This window comes from Lepisosteus oculatus, chromosome 11, assembly GCF_040954835.1.
Source record: "Lepisosteus oculatus isolate fLepOcu1 chromosome 11, fLepOcu1.hap2, whole genome shotgun sequence".
Taxonomy (NCBI): domain Eukaryota; kingdom Metazoa; phylum Chordata; class Actinopteri; order Semionotiformes; family Lepisosteidae; genus Lepisosteus; species Lepisosteus oculatus.
In genome coordinates, this window is record NC_090706.1 from 41,807,037 (window position 1) to 41,823,866 (window position 16,830).

Here is a 16,830-nt window from a genome sequence, read left to right on the forward strand (position 1 = left end):
GATGCTTTTTAGATGTTCAGAAGGCTTTTGATAAAGTTCCTTATTAAAGATTAATTCACAAATAGAAGGAGGGGAGACATAGAATGGATTGCGGAGCAGTGTTAGGTTCTAAACTTACTGTATAATGAATGCTATGGCTTCAAATCACAGGTGAGACACTGTTTTTGTACACTTAAGCAAGGTACTCCACCCAAATTGCAGCATTTAAAATACCCAGCTGAATAAATAGATAGAAGAGTCAGCCAAATAAAGTTCCATTAGATCCATGTATTAGGACTACTGCTCTTACTTATTTTTATCAATGATTTTGAAAAAAGTCAAATAGTCACATTTGCAAATGTGTCTCCGATAAGAGGATTTGCAAACACTGTATGACTTCTAAAGGAAACTGAAATGATTTAGACTTTTTTAAAAGAGGGCCAATACTAGCTTCTTTGGAAAACAAAATGCTGAATTATATTCCCAGATCAGTGAGCCTCCTCTCATTTGTAATAATTTGTATCTTAGGTCCTGAATAGAGGAATGCAAAGATATGGGCTCAGTGATTCAAGAACTCTTATAAATCAGTCCCAATTTTAAAAGAAACACACAGGCACAGATAGTATTTTTTCTTCCTTAATCACTAGGAGTTATTTGACTTATCACTTGTTTTGTTTAGCAATCATGTACAAATAACTCAATAAAGCTAGTTGCCTAGTCAATAAATAAATGCGAACTAAGATTTTCATTCAGGAAATGAGCAAAGCAATATACAGTAAGTGCTGTCAAGTATGGTACAGAATTTATTAAGGGAGCTGAGTGTATTCTGGGGATGTGTTAGTGCCAAGCCTATCAAAAGCGCTTTGGACTTCCTTTACATCACTATCCACAAGAAGAAGGGACTTCTGACTTGCAGCCAATTGTTCACTAGAGCCAGGGTCGGTGTTCGGTTTCAGTGACGGAAGCAGGACTGCACCGCAGGGGAGTGCGATGTGCACTTGTGGATCAAATTGTGAGGGATTTAATGTTTTTTGAAGATTTTCAGAAAATGTATAAGAATTGCTACATTTTTTAAAATGTATTCCTTGTTTCTGAAATTAATTTCTGATTTTACTTATTAGGTTTCTGCAACTACTGGTAAAGTAACAATACAGTGGATGTATACTCTGCTGTAGAAAAATCCCATTTAGTGTTTTTCTTCACTGTCACACAATGTGGGGATCCAACCATTTGATTTAAACTCTTCCTAAACATTCCTCAAAGGATTTTAAAAGCTAGTCACATCTCAGAATCCTCTAGCTCTGCAGTCTAGCTGAACACACATTTCCTGGACATGGACGACTGCCACTCCCCCGGCTCTGGAGAACATCACTGGAACATGTACGGTCAATTATACTTTAATACAAACTACTTTATTTACCTTTGAGAAGCAAAAGTATTAATTATATTTAAGCCATAAAAGCTTGCAATACATTATTTACTTAAACAGCAAACTACAAAGCACTTTCTTTTTTTAAACCTAATGATCAAAATGTTGTTAGTCCATACATGAGAATGGTGACTGCTGTGCAACGTGAATCCCTGTGAATCTTTGACAGGTAGGAAGAAGAAAATCTTAGGATAATTTATTTAGGTGAAGATATGCCATGAGAGAAAGTATCCCACTGACTCCAGCTGCTTTAGTGACAGAAACACAGTGAAGGGAAGAGGGGTTTATCCTGCTACTCACAGCCCCTTTAGAAAACCTTTAGCAAACATGGCCAGATTGATGAGGTGTGAAGTATTTTGACAACAATAAAACCAAAATTAAAATGACACTAGAAGATCAATTCTATTCACAAACAGAAGTTACAGTTACAGATTATCCCAGGAGCACCGGATGACAGTGTCAAATTTTTTAAGTGCCGTCAGAACAGAAAGCTGGGAACAGCAGCTGTTTCAGAGGCAGTACAAATACTGTACTACTTATAATAATAATAATAAACTTTGTTTTATATAGTGTCTTTAAAGGTGGCTTTTCAAGGCACTTCACAGAATGACAACAACAGTAAACACAAAGAATACACAAGATAAAACACAATTACAATACACAGAGGAGACCGTGGACGGTGGTACCAAGTATAGTAGGAGCAGAGGGGTGAAGAACGGAACCAGTTAAGTAAAGGCTCTTCTAAAGAAGAAGGTTTTGAGTGAGGGGATTTCAAGGAGTTTGGAGAAGGTAACTCTCTGATATCCTTGGGGAGAGAGTTCCAGAGTTTGGTGGCATAACATGAGAACATGAGTGTAGATGGGCTTGGGGGACGGTTAGGAGACCAGAATTAGAAGAGTGAAGGTTGCGAGGTGGGGAATAGGTTGATAATTGTTCAGACACATACTGAGGTGCCAAGCCATGCAGAGCCTTATAGTGAGCATGAGGATTTTAAAGTCCACACAGAATTTGACATGAAGCCAGTGCAAGGACTCCAGGATAGGAATAATGTGATCACTTGCAGCCACAACAGTGTCAGGTTTGGTATGGATTATCAGATTTCAGTATCATCAGCATAGAAATGATAGCTGAGGCCATGTGATCTTAAAAGCTGACCAAGTGGAAACATGTAAATGCTGAAGAGCAAGGGGCCCAGTATTGAGCCCTAAGGGGCACCAAACTTAACAAGACCAATTTCAGACCTATACCCATTAAGAGAGACAAAGTGACAGCGATCAGTGAGGTAAGATTTGAACCATTTGAGAGCAGTGTCAGAAGCTCCAAACACAGTCTCAAGTAGAGAAAGTAAGATGTCATGGTCAACAGTGTCAAAGCAGCACTGAGATCAAAAAGGATGAGTATAGAAAGGGAACCAGAATCAGAAGCTATTAGAAGATCGTTAGTGACTTTGACCAGGGTTTCTGTGCTGTGAAGTTGATTGAAGCCAGATTGGAGGGGTTCAAAAAGGTTGTTTGCCATGAGGTGGTTATGTACCTGAAATGTGACAGCATGTTCTAGAATTTTTGCAAGAAAGGGTAAGTTGGAGATGGGGCGTAAATTGTTGATATTGTCATGAGCCATGTTAGGCTTTTTTGGCAAATGATAATAGGACCAAGAGGACAGTGGCATTCTTTTGAGTATCCACTAAATGTCTGCAGATCATTGACCACATATAAACGTTTATTCCAGCAGGGACAAAAACGGTCTCTAAATAGTCCCTTTCATTCAACATGTGTGTACATGTGCTTTGTATTAAACGTTTTAAATATCAACAACAAAACGCAATGACATTTAAAAAAAATGCTTCTTGGCTTGTAGTGCTTCAGTTTATTTCTGCATGCAAAGCCACAGAACTTGATTGTTAATTATGCCACCCTGCTTTGGTAAAGACATCACAGGAAGCCACAAACACTATTGCAATCTATTCATGAAACCCTGGCCTGAAGAGTGACACTATGTGCTTGAACAGATTATACGTGGTCACTTTTCTCTGAATAATCAGCCTCTAATGGTTTTACTATACTTAAATCTGGATTACTGCAGGGGCCTTTTGCAAATTACAATACTTAATATTTAAATCCTTATATTTCTAGGATATTTTTTTACCTTTTTTCCAAGCAACCACTGGAGATATATTTCTTTTTAATTGTAAAATGACAATTACTGTGGAATAATTGGATTATTTTAAATGAGTTCTATTTCATTTTATTCCATTAATATTTGCCTTTCTGAAATGCTGGGTTAAATCAGCGTAAATATCAACTATCTTCAGTCTAGATCCAAATAATTTGATACATACACTTCCTTGTTACAGTATAGCCTTATAAGAACAAACAAGCAAACTAAATGGAATATAAACTGTAAACCGAGTGTAAGAAAACATACTCCTGAGTAACAACTGACAGATACAATACAATATAACAGGAGCAGGACGCAAGATAAGAATCGCTTCTAGATCATGTTAATTTTGCCTATGAACAAGTTTATATTGCAGTCTGAAAGAAGCGTACGTAAGGACTAGCCTGTCTCCTTTGCTTGTAAGCAAGTGAATAATTATAGAGGAAGCCTGTGCTTTATTGAATGAGATGGCTTTGGGCTACTATTCCCTGCAGGCCTCAACTGCATTATCTGATTTTCTGGACTTGTGCCGTTTTGTGAGTGAATTAGCTGTAAGAATTGAGTTATTGCTACTTCCAATTTGTACACAGCTTATTGAATGGCTGTCGCAGCCTTACCTCAGCAGCACACATTGATACTGTGGTCTGAAAGGCCTCCTTGTCCTGATAAAGAGCCAGTCTGACTTCCTGTGCTGCTTAATTCCTCATGCGTCATTGCATTGTGCTGCTCAGCATTCAAGCATGCAGCCTGAAGCATGGGGCAGGTTCCTACTGCAAGTCCCTTTGGAGGTCAGCACTGACATGAATACTTTTAACGCAGCCTCTCAGGAACAGAAAAAAAGCACAACTCTGTCAAAAGTGGATGACAGACGTCAGGGGATTTGTGTCTATGATTTGTATGATTTGACTACAACAAATGACAGGACATTTTTTAGGACCTGTCCTGGGTTGTGATTGGAAGTTGAATGAACTGCATGGTTGTTGACCGATCGCACTAATTTCTCAGACCTGGTTCTTTTACTGTTTATGTTATGTAATATTATGTTAAAATTATGTTATGTATTAAGTGGAATTTGCACTTCCCAGACTGCACCCCTGTGATGGCTCTGAATGGCTGCTATGTGCCATCTTAGAAAACACAGGATTGCAATGGGGAGTGTATTAAATCCCTCCTACAAGAAAAGAATGTTTGACATCCTTCAGGAGATACTTACTGTCAGTGACAGCCTATACTATGGTAAACAGTGCTCTCTGAAAATATTGGGAAGGCAAAATCAAAAATTATTTTTGTTACACAGTCAAGCAATTTTCATTTGTGATCATGGAATTAATATGAATGAAAAGCACCAAATAGTACTGTATATGTATTATTTTTGGATAATAGTAAATACCCCTTCAAGTAAATATCAGAGTGTAAAAGTGGAACTGGCCCACTTATCTTTATTGTGATGTATGTAATTATGAAAGCAGAGTAAACAATGAAATTTACAGAAACATTTTACCATTTAGTGGGTGACACTGACCCAAAACTCGAGGCCAGCGCTGAAGATTGAACATTGAGTTCTTCAAAGCAGAAAAAAGTGGAAAATCCTAGACTCGTTTCAATCTTGAGATTTAAATTCAACTGAGTATGCATTTTAAATGCTGAAGAACATTATTTAAAGTTTTCTGAGCTCATCTAGTAACAGTTATTGGTCACTTGAAACCACTGAGATGAGCACACAGTATACTGTATGTTTGATCTATGTTGTTATTATTAACTGTAAAGCAAAAATAATTTGATTTTGTTGTCCATATTCTTTTGGAGGTCACTATATTCTTCTTTTCTGGATTTACTAAGAACAAAATACCATGACTCAGAGTATATCTGCAACAGTTAAGGAAGGACTAAGATTGAAAGAATTAAATAATTAGGGAAGAAAAATTGCTATACATCCAAAATATGACATTTGTTGATGTTTACATAGCAGAACCTCCTTCCATATTTATTAATCGTATTATTGTAATGAGAGGCATCATGGAATATCAGTCAGTAAATTCTGAATGAGCACAATACTACTGTTTAATGTCAGCCACAATCACGCTGCTTTACAATTCAAGCCTTTTCTTTCACCAGTTCATTGTTTAGACTAGGTTTGTCAAGCTCAGTTCCTGGGGGGCCACAAGGTCTTTTGGTGTTCAAAACAAATTGAACTGTCATTAAATCTAATTGACCCACCTCCTATCTGCATATTGATTCTGATACCCCTGGATTTCTACCTGCTGCACTAATACTGCCTGGCTTATTTGAATTGGCAGGTCAAATGATTTGGAAGCTGTGCGGGTATATATGTGGAATACCGTACTGTACATACTGTATTCCCACATGCCAAAATATTAGAAACCCCCAATCAACTCAATAATCTCAGTGGAAGACTTGAGGAAAATAGAATAGAGCCACAGCTTTTGATCCTATGCAAAAATGATGGAGCTGGTGAAACACACAGTTTAACCCTCAATACCCTTAGACTCATCACCATCTGACAGAGCTCCTGCTAGAGAAATGGGATGGGTTTGGACTACAATTACCACAAAGCCCTGCGGATCAAATCCATTTTGTTCAAGCTGCTCCAACAGCCTGCAGAGGCCCAGTGTGTTATTCTGGATACCCTTGCCTACTGTAGCTGCATGGTTAAACTTGACTCCATGAGACCCTTAAAGGTGTTGCTTGGTAATATGCCTGCATCACTGAGCTGCACAATGTACTCTCCTTATTGAAACCTTACATTCTAATATTTAGGCCAGTTAGTGAATAAAGGTTCTACAGGTTCACAATCAAGGAAATGCCTTAACATGCTTTAATTAATCAATCTGCAGCAGACTGCTGCCTCAACATGAAAGCCCTGCAGATAGTAGGGATTGAACCAGGAGTCTCATACATTAGCATGTACTGTAGGAATATGCAACCCTGACATTCTAGGATTCCGAAAACTGCAAGGAATCAAAGTGGTTCTTTTAAGCAAAACTCAAATTCAGAATTCCCTGGTTCCCTACATGTAACAGATTTAATGGTTACATTTAAATATATTTCAGGCCAGGCTAATACTGCAATGATGCCACAATAAATATAGATAGTGAGATTAAAGTCAAGAAGTACAGTACACGATTCCTGTATTTTATCTGTATAAACTGAAACAAAGATACAGGTGATTTTTTACAAGAAGCATGATCTGAACACATTGTGAAAGCAAAATACAACTTTTACTATCCTCCTTGGTCTTTGCTGTGGAGCGTTTGCCACACTAACCTCTGCCTTTAGGAAGGTGCCCATCTTCAGCACAATAAACGTTTCACAAGCATGACATTCACTCTCAGCTTCTCATTATAGCCGTTTCTGTTTGATCTACAACATCTTGGAGTGAAGACAAAATTGGAATCTCTTTAAACTATCAATTGACAGGGACTGGCATGTTATTCTACAGTTCTGTTGAGACGATTATGTCCAGATACTGACATTTGGTGCGATTCTATGCACAATAATTGCACATCAGACTGTTTTCTCTTCACACAGAATTGTGAAAATATGACAACTGTCACTGAAGGCTGTCAGTGACAACTGTCACTGATTCCCTCTGCAGGTTACAGTACATACAATCCTTTTTGGCAAGAAGAGGTTGACATGTGTCCACTGAACTGGCAACCCTGTTTGCTGACTGGTCAGAATGGCCTAAAATCTTTGGCAGAGCTAGCTAAAGAAAACTGCGACTTTCAAGCCTTTGGAGTGATGTGGTTCAAAGTTAGAGAAAGGAAGCCTAATTTTAAAGCACATGTTAGATTATAGACTTTCAGTGAGGGATTGTACTGACCAAATGGTGACTGAAATTTATATAATAAGAACATAAATCAGAATTTAGAGAAGAGGGTTGTTGCGAGAATAGGAAGATTACACTCACTTACTTGCAAGACAGCTGATTTATACCATCTATGTAGTAACAAACGCCACCGTTGACACAGTAAGCCTTCTCAGTGTCATTGCATCTTCGGGCATGGCCAGAGCCGGGAGACAGCGTGGTTGTTACTGGTGGAGAGAAGAGATCACACAGCAGTGTGAACATTACAATACTCACAGCATATTATCAAACATTCAACTCAGTATTCACAGCAAAATAACATCCAAGCATGTAATTCTCTGGCTTATCTGAAGCAGCACAGAAAACTCAGAAAGATACAGACACTATTCAGAAGTAAACAGCTAAGTGGAAAATGAAATTGACTATAGACAAATGCAAAGGATTTCTTAGAGTTTTAAATAATGTGCATTACAACTGTAGTGTGGATAGCAGTGATCTAAAAGTAGCAGCCTACAGAACCAAATTTCATAAACCTACAGTATGGTGAAAAGTAGGAAATTGAAATCAAGCAGAATTATGCTAAAATTATACAACACACGAAAAACTGAGCACTATTCTGTTCACAAATGCAATTATTAAAACTATTCTCTTTTGCTCTACTTTTTAAATATACTGGTTATGTGAGGATTTTATACAAGTATTCAGAATCTGATGGGTATCTCCTAAGACATGGCAACTGTATATTAGAGGGACAACAATGAAGTACTTAACACTGGTGGAAGCAAATTACCTAACAAAGAATTTAAAGCACTTTTTTTACACAAAGTATGGTGGATATCTGGAACTAATCATTAAGTGAGAAAGATAGACTGAATGGTTTATACCTATTAGTGAACTTACTGATTCAGTATTACAATGCCAATCACTCTAAAACTAAAGTAGCTGAAGCAGCAACTGTTAAGGAATACTATTCTAGATAACCAACAAATCACACGAAAATATTGACACAGTTTAAAACACTAATAATTTAAAAATGAACAACCAAAATCAGAGTTTCTGATAACTACTGAGCTTGAAGACATCTACAGTTAATGCACACTTGGGGAAGACTGTTGTTTAAAAATACCCTCCTCATAAGAACACAAAGATGACTGGCTATCTTCATGTTTAACCATCTTGAGATCTGTGCCATTTTTTCATATTAGTTATAAAGGACGCCAGAGGTTCACTAAATATCTTTTCTACAAACAGGATAAAAGTTTATAAATCAGTAAGCTCACCAAATTTGAAATGAGCATTAGTATCTCACTTTAAGGAATGAATGGGTGAACATAGCATTACTTTTATAGCATCATCATTTGAAGTTATTCCAAAGAAATTCCAAAGACTCCAGCCAAAACCAATGACCATACATTAAAATATAGACTGTGCTGGGACTGGCCGATGTAGTTGTATTTAATTTTATACCAGAGGCACATATTTCATTGTCTATTTCTGGGTACAGTAGTCATCAGTTACTCATAAAACAAAAAATCTTGTCTTCTTTGATTCATGGTATGTTTTACTGGCTCTGGTGTATTTAAGTCATGAATAAAGCTTAGTATCTGGGGTTAATTCAGTGTGTTCTAGGCAGAACTGTAATGGGACAATATTTACATGCATTTTATAAATGATTCCAGGCAAGACTCATATTGAAACAAATTATTATTATTATATTATTAATGAAGCCCTCAAGGGCTTGAAAGTGACACAATTAACTCAGTGTCTTTATGCTTTGCTTTAACATCTGCTAGGTTATACAGCAGGTTTACAGTGAATTAAAGCACTGTAACAGTTATGGGAAAGAATATACTGCAAATAACTGTGAACAATTTAGAAAAGAATGACTAAACAGGAAATTAAAACAGTAAAAAAAACAACAAATACAAAAGGCGTCAGAAACAAAAAAAATCTGCAAAGGGAATGATAGTATACTAAAACAAAAATGCAAAGCTTTTAAATATGTTGAAAGAACTATTTTTCAGTTGCTCCTTTTTTTCCATATCACCTGCAACAGAAGCAAACGTGACTTGAGATGAGTGACTTTATTTCCATTACTTCTCTTTACAGATATTTGTCCTTTGCTTAAAGGACCAGATCAGAACTGAAAGAGCAGTTAGGTTTGTCTTTTGCTGCCAGTGCATTGTAGGCATCTTCTATTGTGGAGGAACAATAATAGGAACAGTAATAGGTTTATTCCATGCTGAAAAGAGAAGAATGAAAACACAATGTTTCGGCCGTGGAGCCTTCCTCAGGTGTTTCTCTTTTCAGCATGGAATAAACCTATTACTTGTTCTTTTGCAGCCTACACGTGCTGCCGCGGCTACCCACCTAACCTTCTATTGTGTACACTTTTTCTTTCAGGGTGTGAATTTTTGCAGCTGAAGTATAGTTGCAAACAGAAAAGGCTTTTCTTGTTTTTTAATCTTCTCTAAAGTACTATCCGCCCTTATTCTCAATGCAAAACAATGCTAGGAAAACACAGATCAGGTAAAAAAGATAACATGCCATTTAATTGTAGACCATGTCTAGGGTCAGTTGCAGCCTTGACCATAATGGCCACCTTGCCACATCGCTGAATAGTTATTTATCACAGCAAACCATGTGTGGCAATTCACTTAGAGAAAGAAAAACACATTTTTTTACAACATATTGTATTTGGTTACTCAAATACACACTCAAACAAAAGAAACGATAAGAAATATTGTTGCAGAAACTAGAAGATATTTTTTTGATAATTTATTTTTATTTATGCATACCCCAAACCCATGGGAGAGTAACAAAAAAGTGATTCCAGAACAAAACAGATCACATACTCCTTCCAGAGATACATTGTGCCCTTGATATCATTTGTCACGCTTAAGTGTAAAGAAAGAAAAGATAGATGTTCGCTCTTTTCTGCTCTTTTGGAGAGATGAATATGGACGTATTTAACATAAAGACTGGTGCTTGTGCTCTATTTTACAAAAGCATTGTTTGTCGCACAGCAATTTTCCGACATTTTCAGACAAAACATGACAAACACTATAAAACTTATTTGTGTCTGCTAGATCGGTCGAGGGACACATAAGTGAAAGGGCCAAAAACATTAACAACAAACACTGGCATTAAAGTATGAAAAAGTATTTAGTGTTTCACTTGATAAGTGTGTGGATATAAATAATCCCAGTTAGCAACTCTTCCATGAAAAGTTGACTCAGAAGAATTGACATGAGGAAATATTTTCTCTGACAAAATTATTTCTTTGCCCTTGCTATTGTTGGGAAACAGAAGAGATTTGTAAAAATCACATGGGTCACCCCACAGTAAATGTTCATTCTATTATTCATTAGGAATCTTTGTATCAAGATTTTGAATCATGATCTTAATAACTTGATGACTACAGTGTTGAAAATAGTGATCTGCTTTGATATAGAGGCAGACATTAAAAATATCTATCGTACACAAATCTGTAAAAACAAGGTCATGTGCTAATTCTTGGCATGCCCCTTCTGAAAGGTTACCGAGCCATGTCCTACACGTTTCTTAAATGCATTAATTTGGGAACAGTCCAAGAATATGTATAAAAAGAGCCCATTATCCTGGAAGGTCAGAGCTGACCAGCAGAATCTGTTCATAACCTCATCGGAACTCTCCTTAGAGTAGCATGAGCTGTGAATAAAGTGGAAAGGGACAGACGGGTGCACTCAATTTTTGCACAATGCAAAACTTATCCCCAGATTACCTCCCAGCCAGATGTAATTTTCCATTCTTGATTCCAAATTGATAACGCAGGCAGGACCTTAATATTTTGAGTAAAATATGTATTGTATTTTGCTGAAAAAAATATTTTAACAGAGGTATTATTAAATAGATCCAATAGTGGGTGAGACAGTAAAGGTGAATCCCAAGGGACAAACTAAGAAAGAGGAGATGAATTGGGATATAAAAAAGAGAAAAACCTGGAAGAGAATATTGACCTCACAAGTCCTGGAAGTCTTTTGGTTCAAGGGTTGATGTAAATACCTGGATTAAATCACTGCTTAAAAGCCCAGAGGTGAAAGGAGACATCTCTGTTATAAAATAGAAAGAATTACTGGATGAGCACTCCTTACTTTTATAAGGTTCTTACTTTTGTTTACAAGAAGAGATATATATATAAAAAGGATTTCATTAAGTCCTGAAGGAAAACTATATAAACATTGTAGCTGACCCTTATTCATACAGTAGATTGGAAAATGTGTTTTTTGAATTTTAAAGCTGCAGTGGCAGAAATAGAAGAACATTTTAGAGACATTTTAGAAAATGACCAACTCTTTCAAACAGAAGTACAATTTAGAGACTTTAAGAAGAATTTAAAAATCATCTTGAAAGTCTTAATAGGTATAAAGTATGTAATGCACTATTAAAATAAACCAGTCTTCAAGCCCCTGTAACCCTCCCAAAATTTACCAAATAAATTATCTCTGTCAACATACAGGATCTCTTCTGGAAACACTGCAATGTCATGGGAATACATTAAGTTTTTGTATACTTGCAACAGTACAATATTACTGCAGCAATCAAAAAGTAACCTAATATATTAAGCATAACAATTCTATAATGGCTGATTGGATAATATTCCATGAAACCACCACAACCTCCTGTGTCTTCCTGTGCTGTTTAAAAACAGTTCTTCAAAATTCCAACACTTTAAATGCGACACTAAATGATAACGGCTGCAAAAAAAGCTTTTGAATGAATAACATGGAAGTTTAACTCTTCTTTCTTTTTTCACCCCTTTGTGTCTTCACTCAAAGTTTTGTCTTAATCATTCATTGTTTTCAGTTAGCTTCTTGTTATTTGGCCAGTAGAGTAGACAGTAAAAAGCAGGAAAAGTTTCATAAAACCAGCAGCCACACCAGGCTCATAAAACAGAGAGAGAGAGCGAGAGAGAGGAAGAGAGAGAGAGAGCGAGAGGAGGAGCCTCCTCTTGTTTCCATGAATTACATTTACAGCAATAACAGATGGCACAGTTCCAGGAAGTCTTGGCAATTGGAAATATTCTGCAGGCAAATTGTGAAAAAGCCAAGAAAACGTTTATACAGTTTCCACTGCTGTTTACTAGAGAACAGAAATAATGGGCTAAATTACCTTAAATTGTACAGAGCAGAGAAACTGAAGCAATGACTGGACTGGGGCAGCAGCTCCCTGCTGTGATATCTAGCCTCTGAATACTCTCCATTTGTGCTGTATTAATATGAACACCTTTCACTCTTTGTGTCTTAATTCTCTTCTTTTTCATATCAAAGTACCCCTAAAATACAGTAAATATATAAACCAAGGATAAAAATCTACATAAAAATCAATTTGACCGATGGGAGTTAATAAACATCTGGGAGGAAGATTAGCATGGCTTTTCATTCATATGATCGCTGGTCCCTCACAACTGCAGTAGCCCCTAGGTTCACTTTACTGTGTTTGCGCTGGGGTGGAGACACCTTCTTCATACGGCCTATATTGAAAACTAAACCCTGTATTAATTAAAAAGAGGTTTAACAGGGTATGACGATAATTATTAAAGGATTTGTGAAGGAAAGGACATCTTCTTAAATGACTGACAAACCTGATTATTTGTGTGAATCTTCAAAATATCCGTGTCATAGCAAGTGATGCAACATCTAGGTATAAGATATAGTTAGAAGAAAGACATCTAGTACTTCAGATACATGAACCTTATTAAAGGAAAGCTGAGGACATTTGCACTTACACTTACATTTGCATTGACACCTGCCAGCATGGGGGAAGTGGCACAATGTAATCTTTCATAAGTAAGTTCTGTGTGTAAAAATAAAGCTTCTACAATCATTTGGTATGCCGCACTCTGTTCTTTCAAGAGGGGCTTAAAGATGATGGAACTGCTGATCCCCTGCTCTTGACTGTTCAAATTTAATCAATCTGAAGAGAAGCTGGTTTGTTTATTCCACACGTGTCACACAATTGTCATATACTGTGTAAATGGATATCTGGATCTGCTGGAGATTTCTGGGAGAACAAGCATGAGATGCCAACTACTGTACATCTGAAAATATCTTGTTTATTCTTTGAGAAGAGCATTCTTGATGCACTGAAATAAATTTCCATTTCTCTTATTTTCAGCTCCACAAGGCAGCACGGGGCCCTGTTTGTGCTATAAGCATATCGACCAACAATGGAATTTGAATTCTATGGCAAAACTTAATACAGAACAAAGGAGGTGAGAAGATGCAGTAGGGCCTTTATGAAATATACAATTGCTTAACAATTACAATATATTATGTATAGTTTCATTGTGAGCAACATCTAATTTCTTTCACCAGTATACAGTACTGTATGTAACACAGTTGTCAAAGTCACTGTACACTAAATACATAGTTAGCTCTACTAGAAAAAGAACTTGACATGAGCTACATGTGAGACTTTGTAAACGATTATGTGCAGGATTATCTGTTACTCAATGCTTCAATTAAAAATCTGTGCAGAAAGTCTAACATAAGAAAAATCTACCCCAATCCCATGAAAACAATATAAATAATCTTTAATAAAGACAAGTTTCTCAGTTATTCTTATTTTTGCACTGATTACTTTATTATGATTGGAACTCTGACAACTGCTGCAATTTATGTATGTCTGAGGCAGAACTTGTTTAAAGAACCACTTCAATTGCAATAAAACATTCTGAAAAAATAACATAAGATTGCAACTTTTTATTTAAATTATTATTCATATTCCATGAGCCAATAAAATAATATATTATTTCTTGTCGCCGTTTCATATGCATGTGCTTTCAGTTGGAGTGCACTCTATGTTGGGTCTTAATAAGCTGCAGAGTTCTGTTTCAGGGCTTAGCAAAATCTAACAACCATCGTTTCTCCTCCTATAATCTATCCCATGGGCATAGGCCATAAGGCCATAAATCCAGGTTATTTGTTTTCTTTGCCTCATCAGTTTCATTTTTTCCCAAACCCCTTCTTCTTCTCAGGAATATGCTGCCACTGAAGGGACCCGGAAGACACATTAAGTGCAATGCCTGTGAAGGGAGTATAGCATCTCTCTATGAGGAGGTGACAGTAATGGAAGAATTATCACCTTTAGCCACAGTTCCACTCACTTTAACCAGCAAAATACACCTCACTGGGGTGTTATATCCACACTGTGTATTGAGTCTGCTAGAGCAGGTATGGTAGGAGTCTGATTGCCAGCTCAGGTAATGAGTCATACTTTGAGATATGAAATTAGGCGTTCCTATTAGATGTCTCAATGCAAAATATTTCCACTAAGACCCTTAACTGAGTCATCAGGCTGTCTGGCTTATTGCTAACACAGAAGACAATGAAATAGGATGCCCTAAAACAATGGCACTGTTATATTTTGTTCATTATGACTTAAAGGCACATATTCCACTCACATATCTTAAAAAGAACTGGTAATTCTTAACTGTGCTCTTTGTAGCCATTTGATTAATCGGTGCTTTCAGCTATGTATAATATTTAAATAAATACTTAATTCAAAGGCCACACACCCCTTTATGCACCAGTTGTCTCTTGTTGTTGTAGATTTTAATCAATATGAACTCAATAAGGTGTAAAGTCCCTAAGTGTCCTGGCTTGTGAAAAAAATCATCAACTTTTAACCTTGCATGTGTGCTCAATAAGTGCCATTTAGGGAACTGCGATCATAATGTGTTAGGCTTTGAAGTGCATTTTGAAACTTTTATTACAGGTTAAATCCAAGGCAAAGGCTTGCGATTTATGGAAAGTAGACTTTTAAGGAATCAGACACAGTTTAAGAGAAGAATAATGTGTTAGGTGAGATATGAGATCAGTGAAAAATGAATGGTCATACTTTAAATAGATTCTGCTTGAAGCACAGTACAGATTTATCTGATCGTGGCAAATGTTTCTTAGATGAAGAAAAGATGTAGACATTTCTAAAATGTTGAATGTTAAGACAACAGCTAATTTTCTCCTTTCAGTCTCCCAGCAAGGGCGAAAACCACAAAATCATTGTGCAGCTAATTTTGGATTGTTTTATTTGATCACCAGGACCCAATAACATCATCTCTGATTGACCAATGAGACATCACCAGCTTAAAAAAAACATTTTTTGACACTTTTTTAAAAGTCAACTGAACTAAACTACACATACATGCAGTGAAAACAGGATAGGACCAAGATCGGATCCTTGTGGAACACCCCAAGTGGCAGGCTGACTGCCTTTGAGAAAGTATTGTGCCTGTTTGGAAATAGTAACTGGAGAGTCCTCCTCTTATTTGTGATTTTTTTTATGAAAGCACAACAAAGCGAATGTGTCACTATACTGCATTTTCACACTTTACCTTACATGGGAATGCCATCAGTTTACAGTTATGGGACAGCTTGTAATTGGTTTATCCTACAGTAGTGGAAAATGTGTTTCACTGTTCAGAGTAACTTTTCTTATCAAAATACCTGCTTTGCTAACACGAGCATGCTTTACATCATGTAACTTTGACACCGCCGAAATCTGTCTCCATTTTTGTATAAGCAGATTGAACTCCTAAACTGTAAAATGACAGTGAAAGCAGATAAAGGCTGTTAGGTTAAAACACAGTCATTTGTCTGTGATTAGCAGCTCAAAGCACCTTCCGGACAGCTTAAGCTTTGTAAATCATGGCATAAAAGGCAAATGCAGATTGCTCTAGACTTCTGCTGGCTCTAGCAGGAAAAAGACACGGTCTTCATAGGGCAATGTCAGGTTGCCCTAGCTAATATAAATGCTGTCAAGGTGTTGATAGGAATCTCATCACAGATCACAGAGTAAATAAACCATTTCGAAAATCAGGCTGCATGTTGTATAGTAGTGCATAAACAAAAACAGAAAAACAGTAAATGGCATAAGCTCTTGGGGGACAAACATTGTGATCATGAGATTCACACAAAATACAACTCTACAGAATAGAAGCAGCAGCAGATTATTTTCTATAGGTCACAACAGACAGTAGGATTGGACAATATGATTCATTGAATTCCACTGAAAACCAACCACAGACAATAATCAGTACAGCAATGGACAAAAAGCATAGCTAATCTTTGAATGTTTAATAAAACCTTACTTATAATTTAAATTTGTTCATCTTTCTAATCTTGGCCGATTGACTAAACCTGAATAAACTGCACCATTGACAATTTTATTTCTGATTTTGTTATCTTTCCAAAGAAGAAGAGCCTTTCACACAAAAAAACAAAAAAATTACTACAGTCAATAGACAAGATATTTAAAAAAAAATATTTTTTGCTTACAAAAATTACAGATTCATTAAAAAATTAAGTTTCAGTTTGATTAAATCTTCCTGAAAACAGCTAACCCTAGCTGTCAGGGAGTTACAGTGATGACCTTGACCTTAGACAGTACGGCAGTA

At 36.6% G+C, this 16,830-nt stretch overlaps 1 protein-coding gene across 4 annotated transcripts in view; it reads right to left on the reverse strand.

Moving 5' to 3' along the window:
- The window catches only part of LOC102693295 (pro-neuregulin-2, membrane-bound isoform), a 302,716-nt gene that overhangs the window by 42,321 nt on the left and 243,565 nt on the right, over positions 1-16,830 (reverse strand). For all 4 annotated transcript variants that reach the window (XM_015349952.2, XM_006631957.3, XM_015349951.2 and 1 more), the window contains exon 4: positions 7,501-7,621. In XM_015349952.2, coding sequence (XP_015205438.1) covers positions 7,501-7,621 — 121 coding nt within the window. The remainder of the gene's footprint in view (positions 1-7,500; positions 7,622-16,830) is intronic.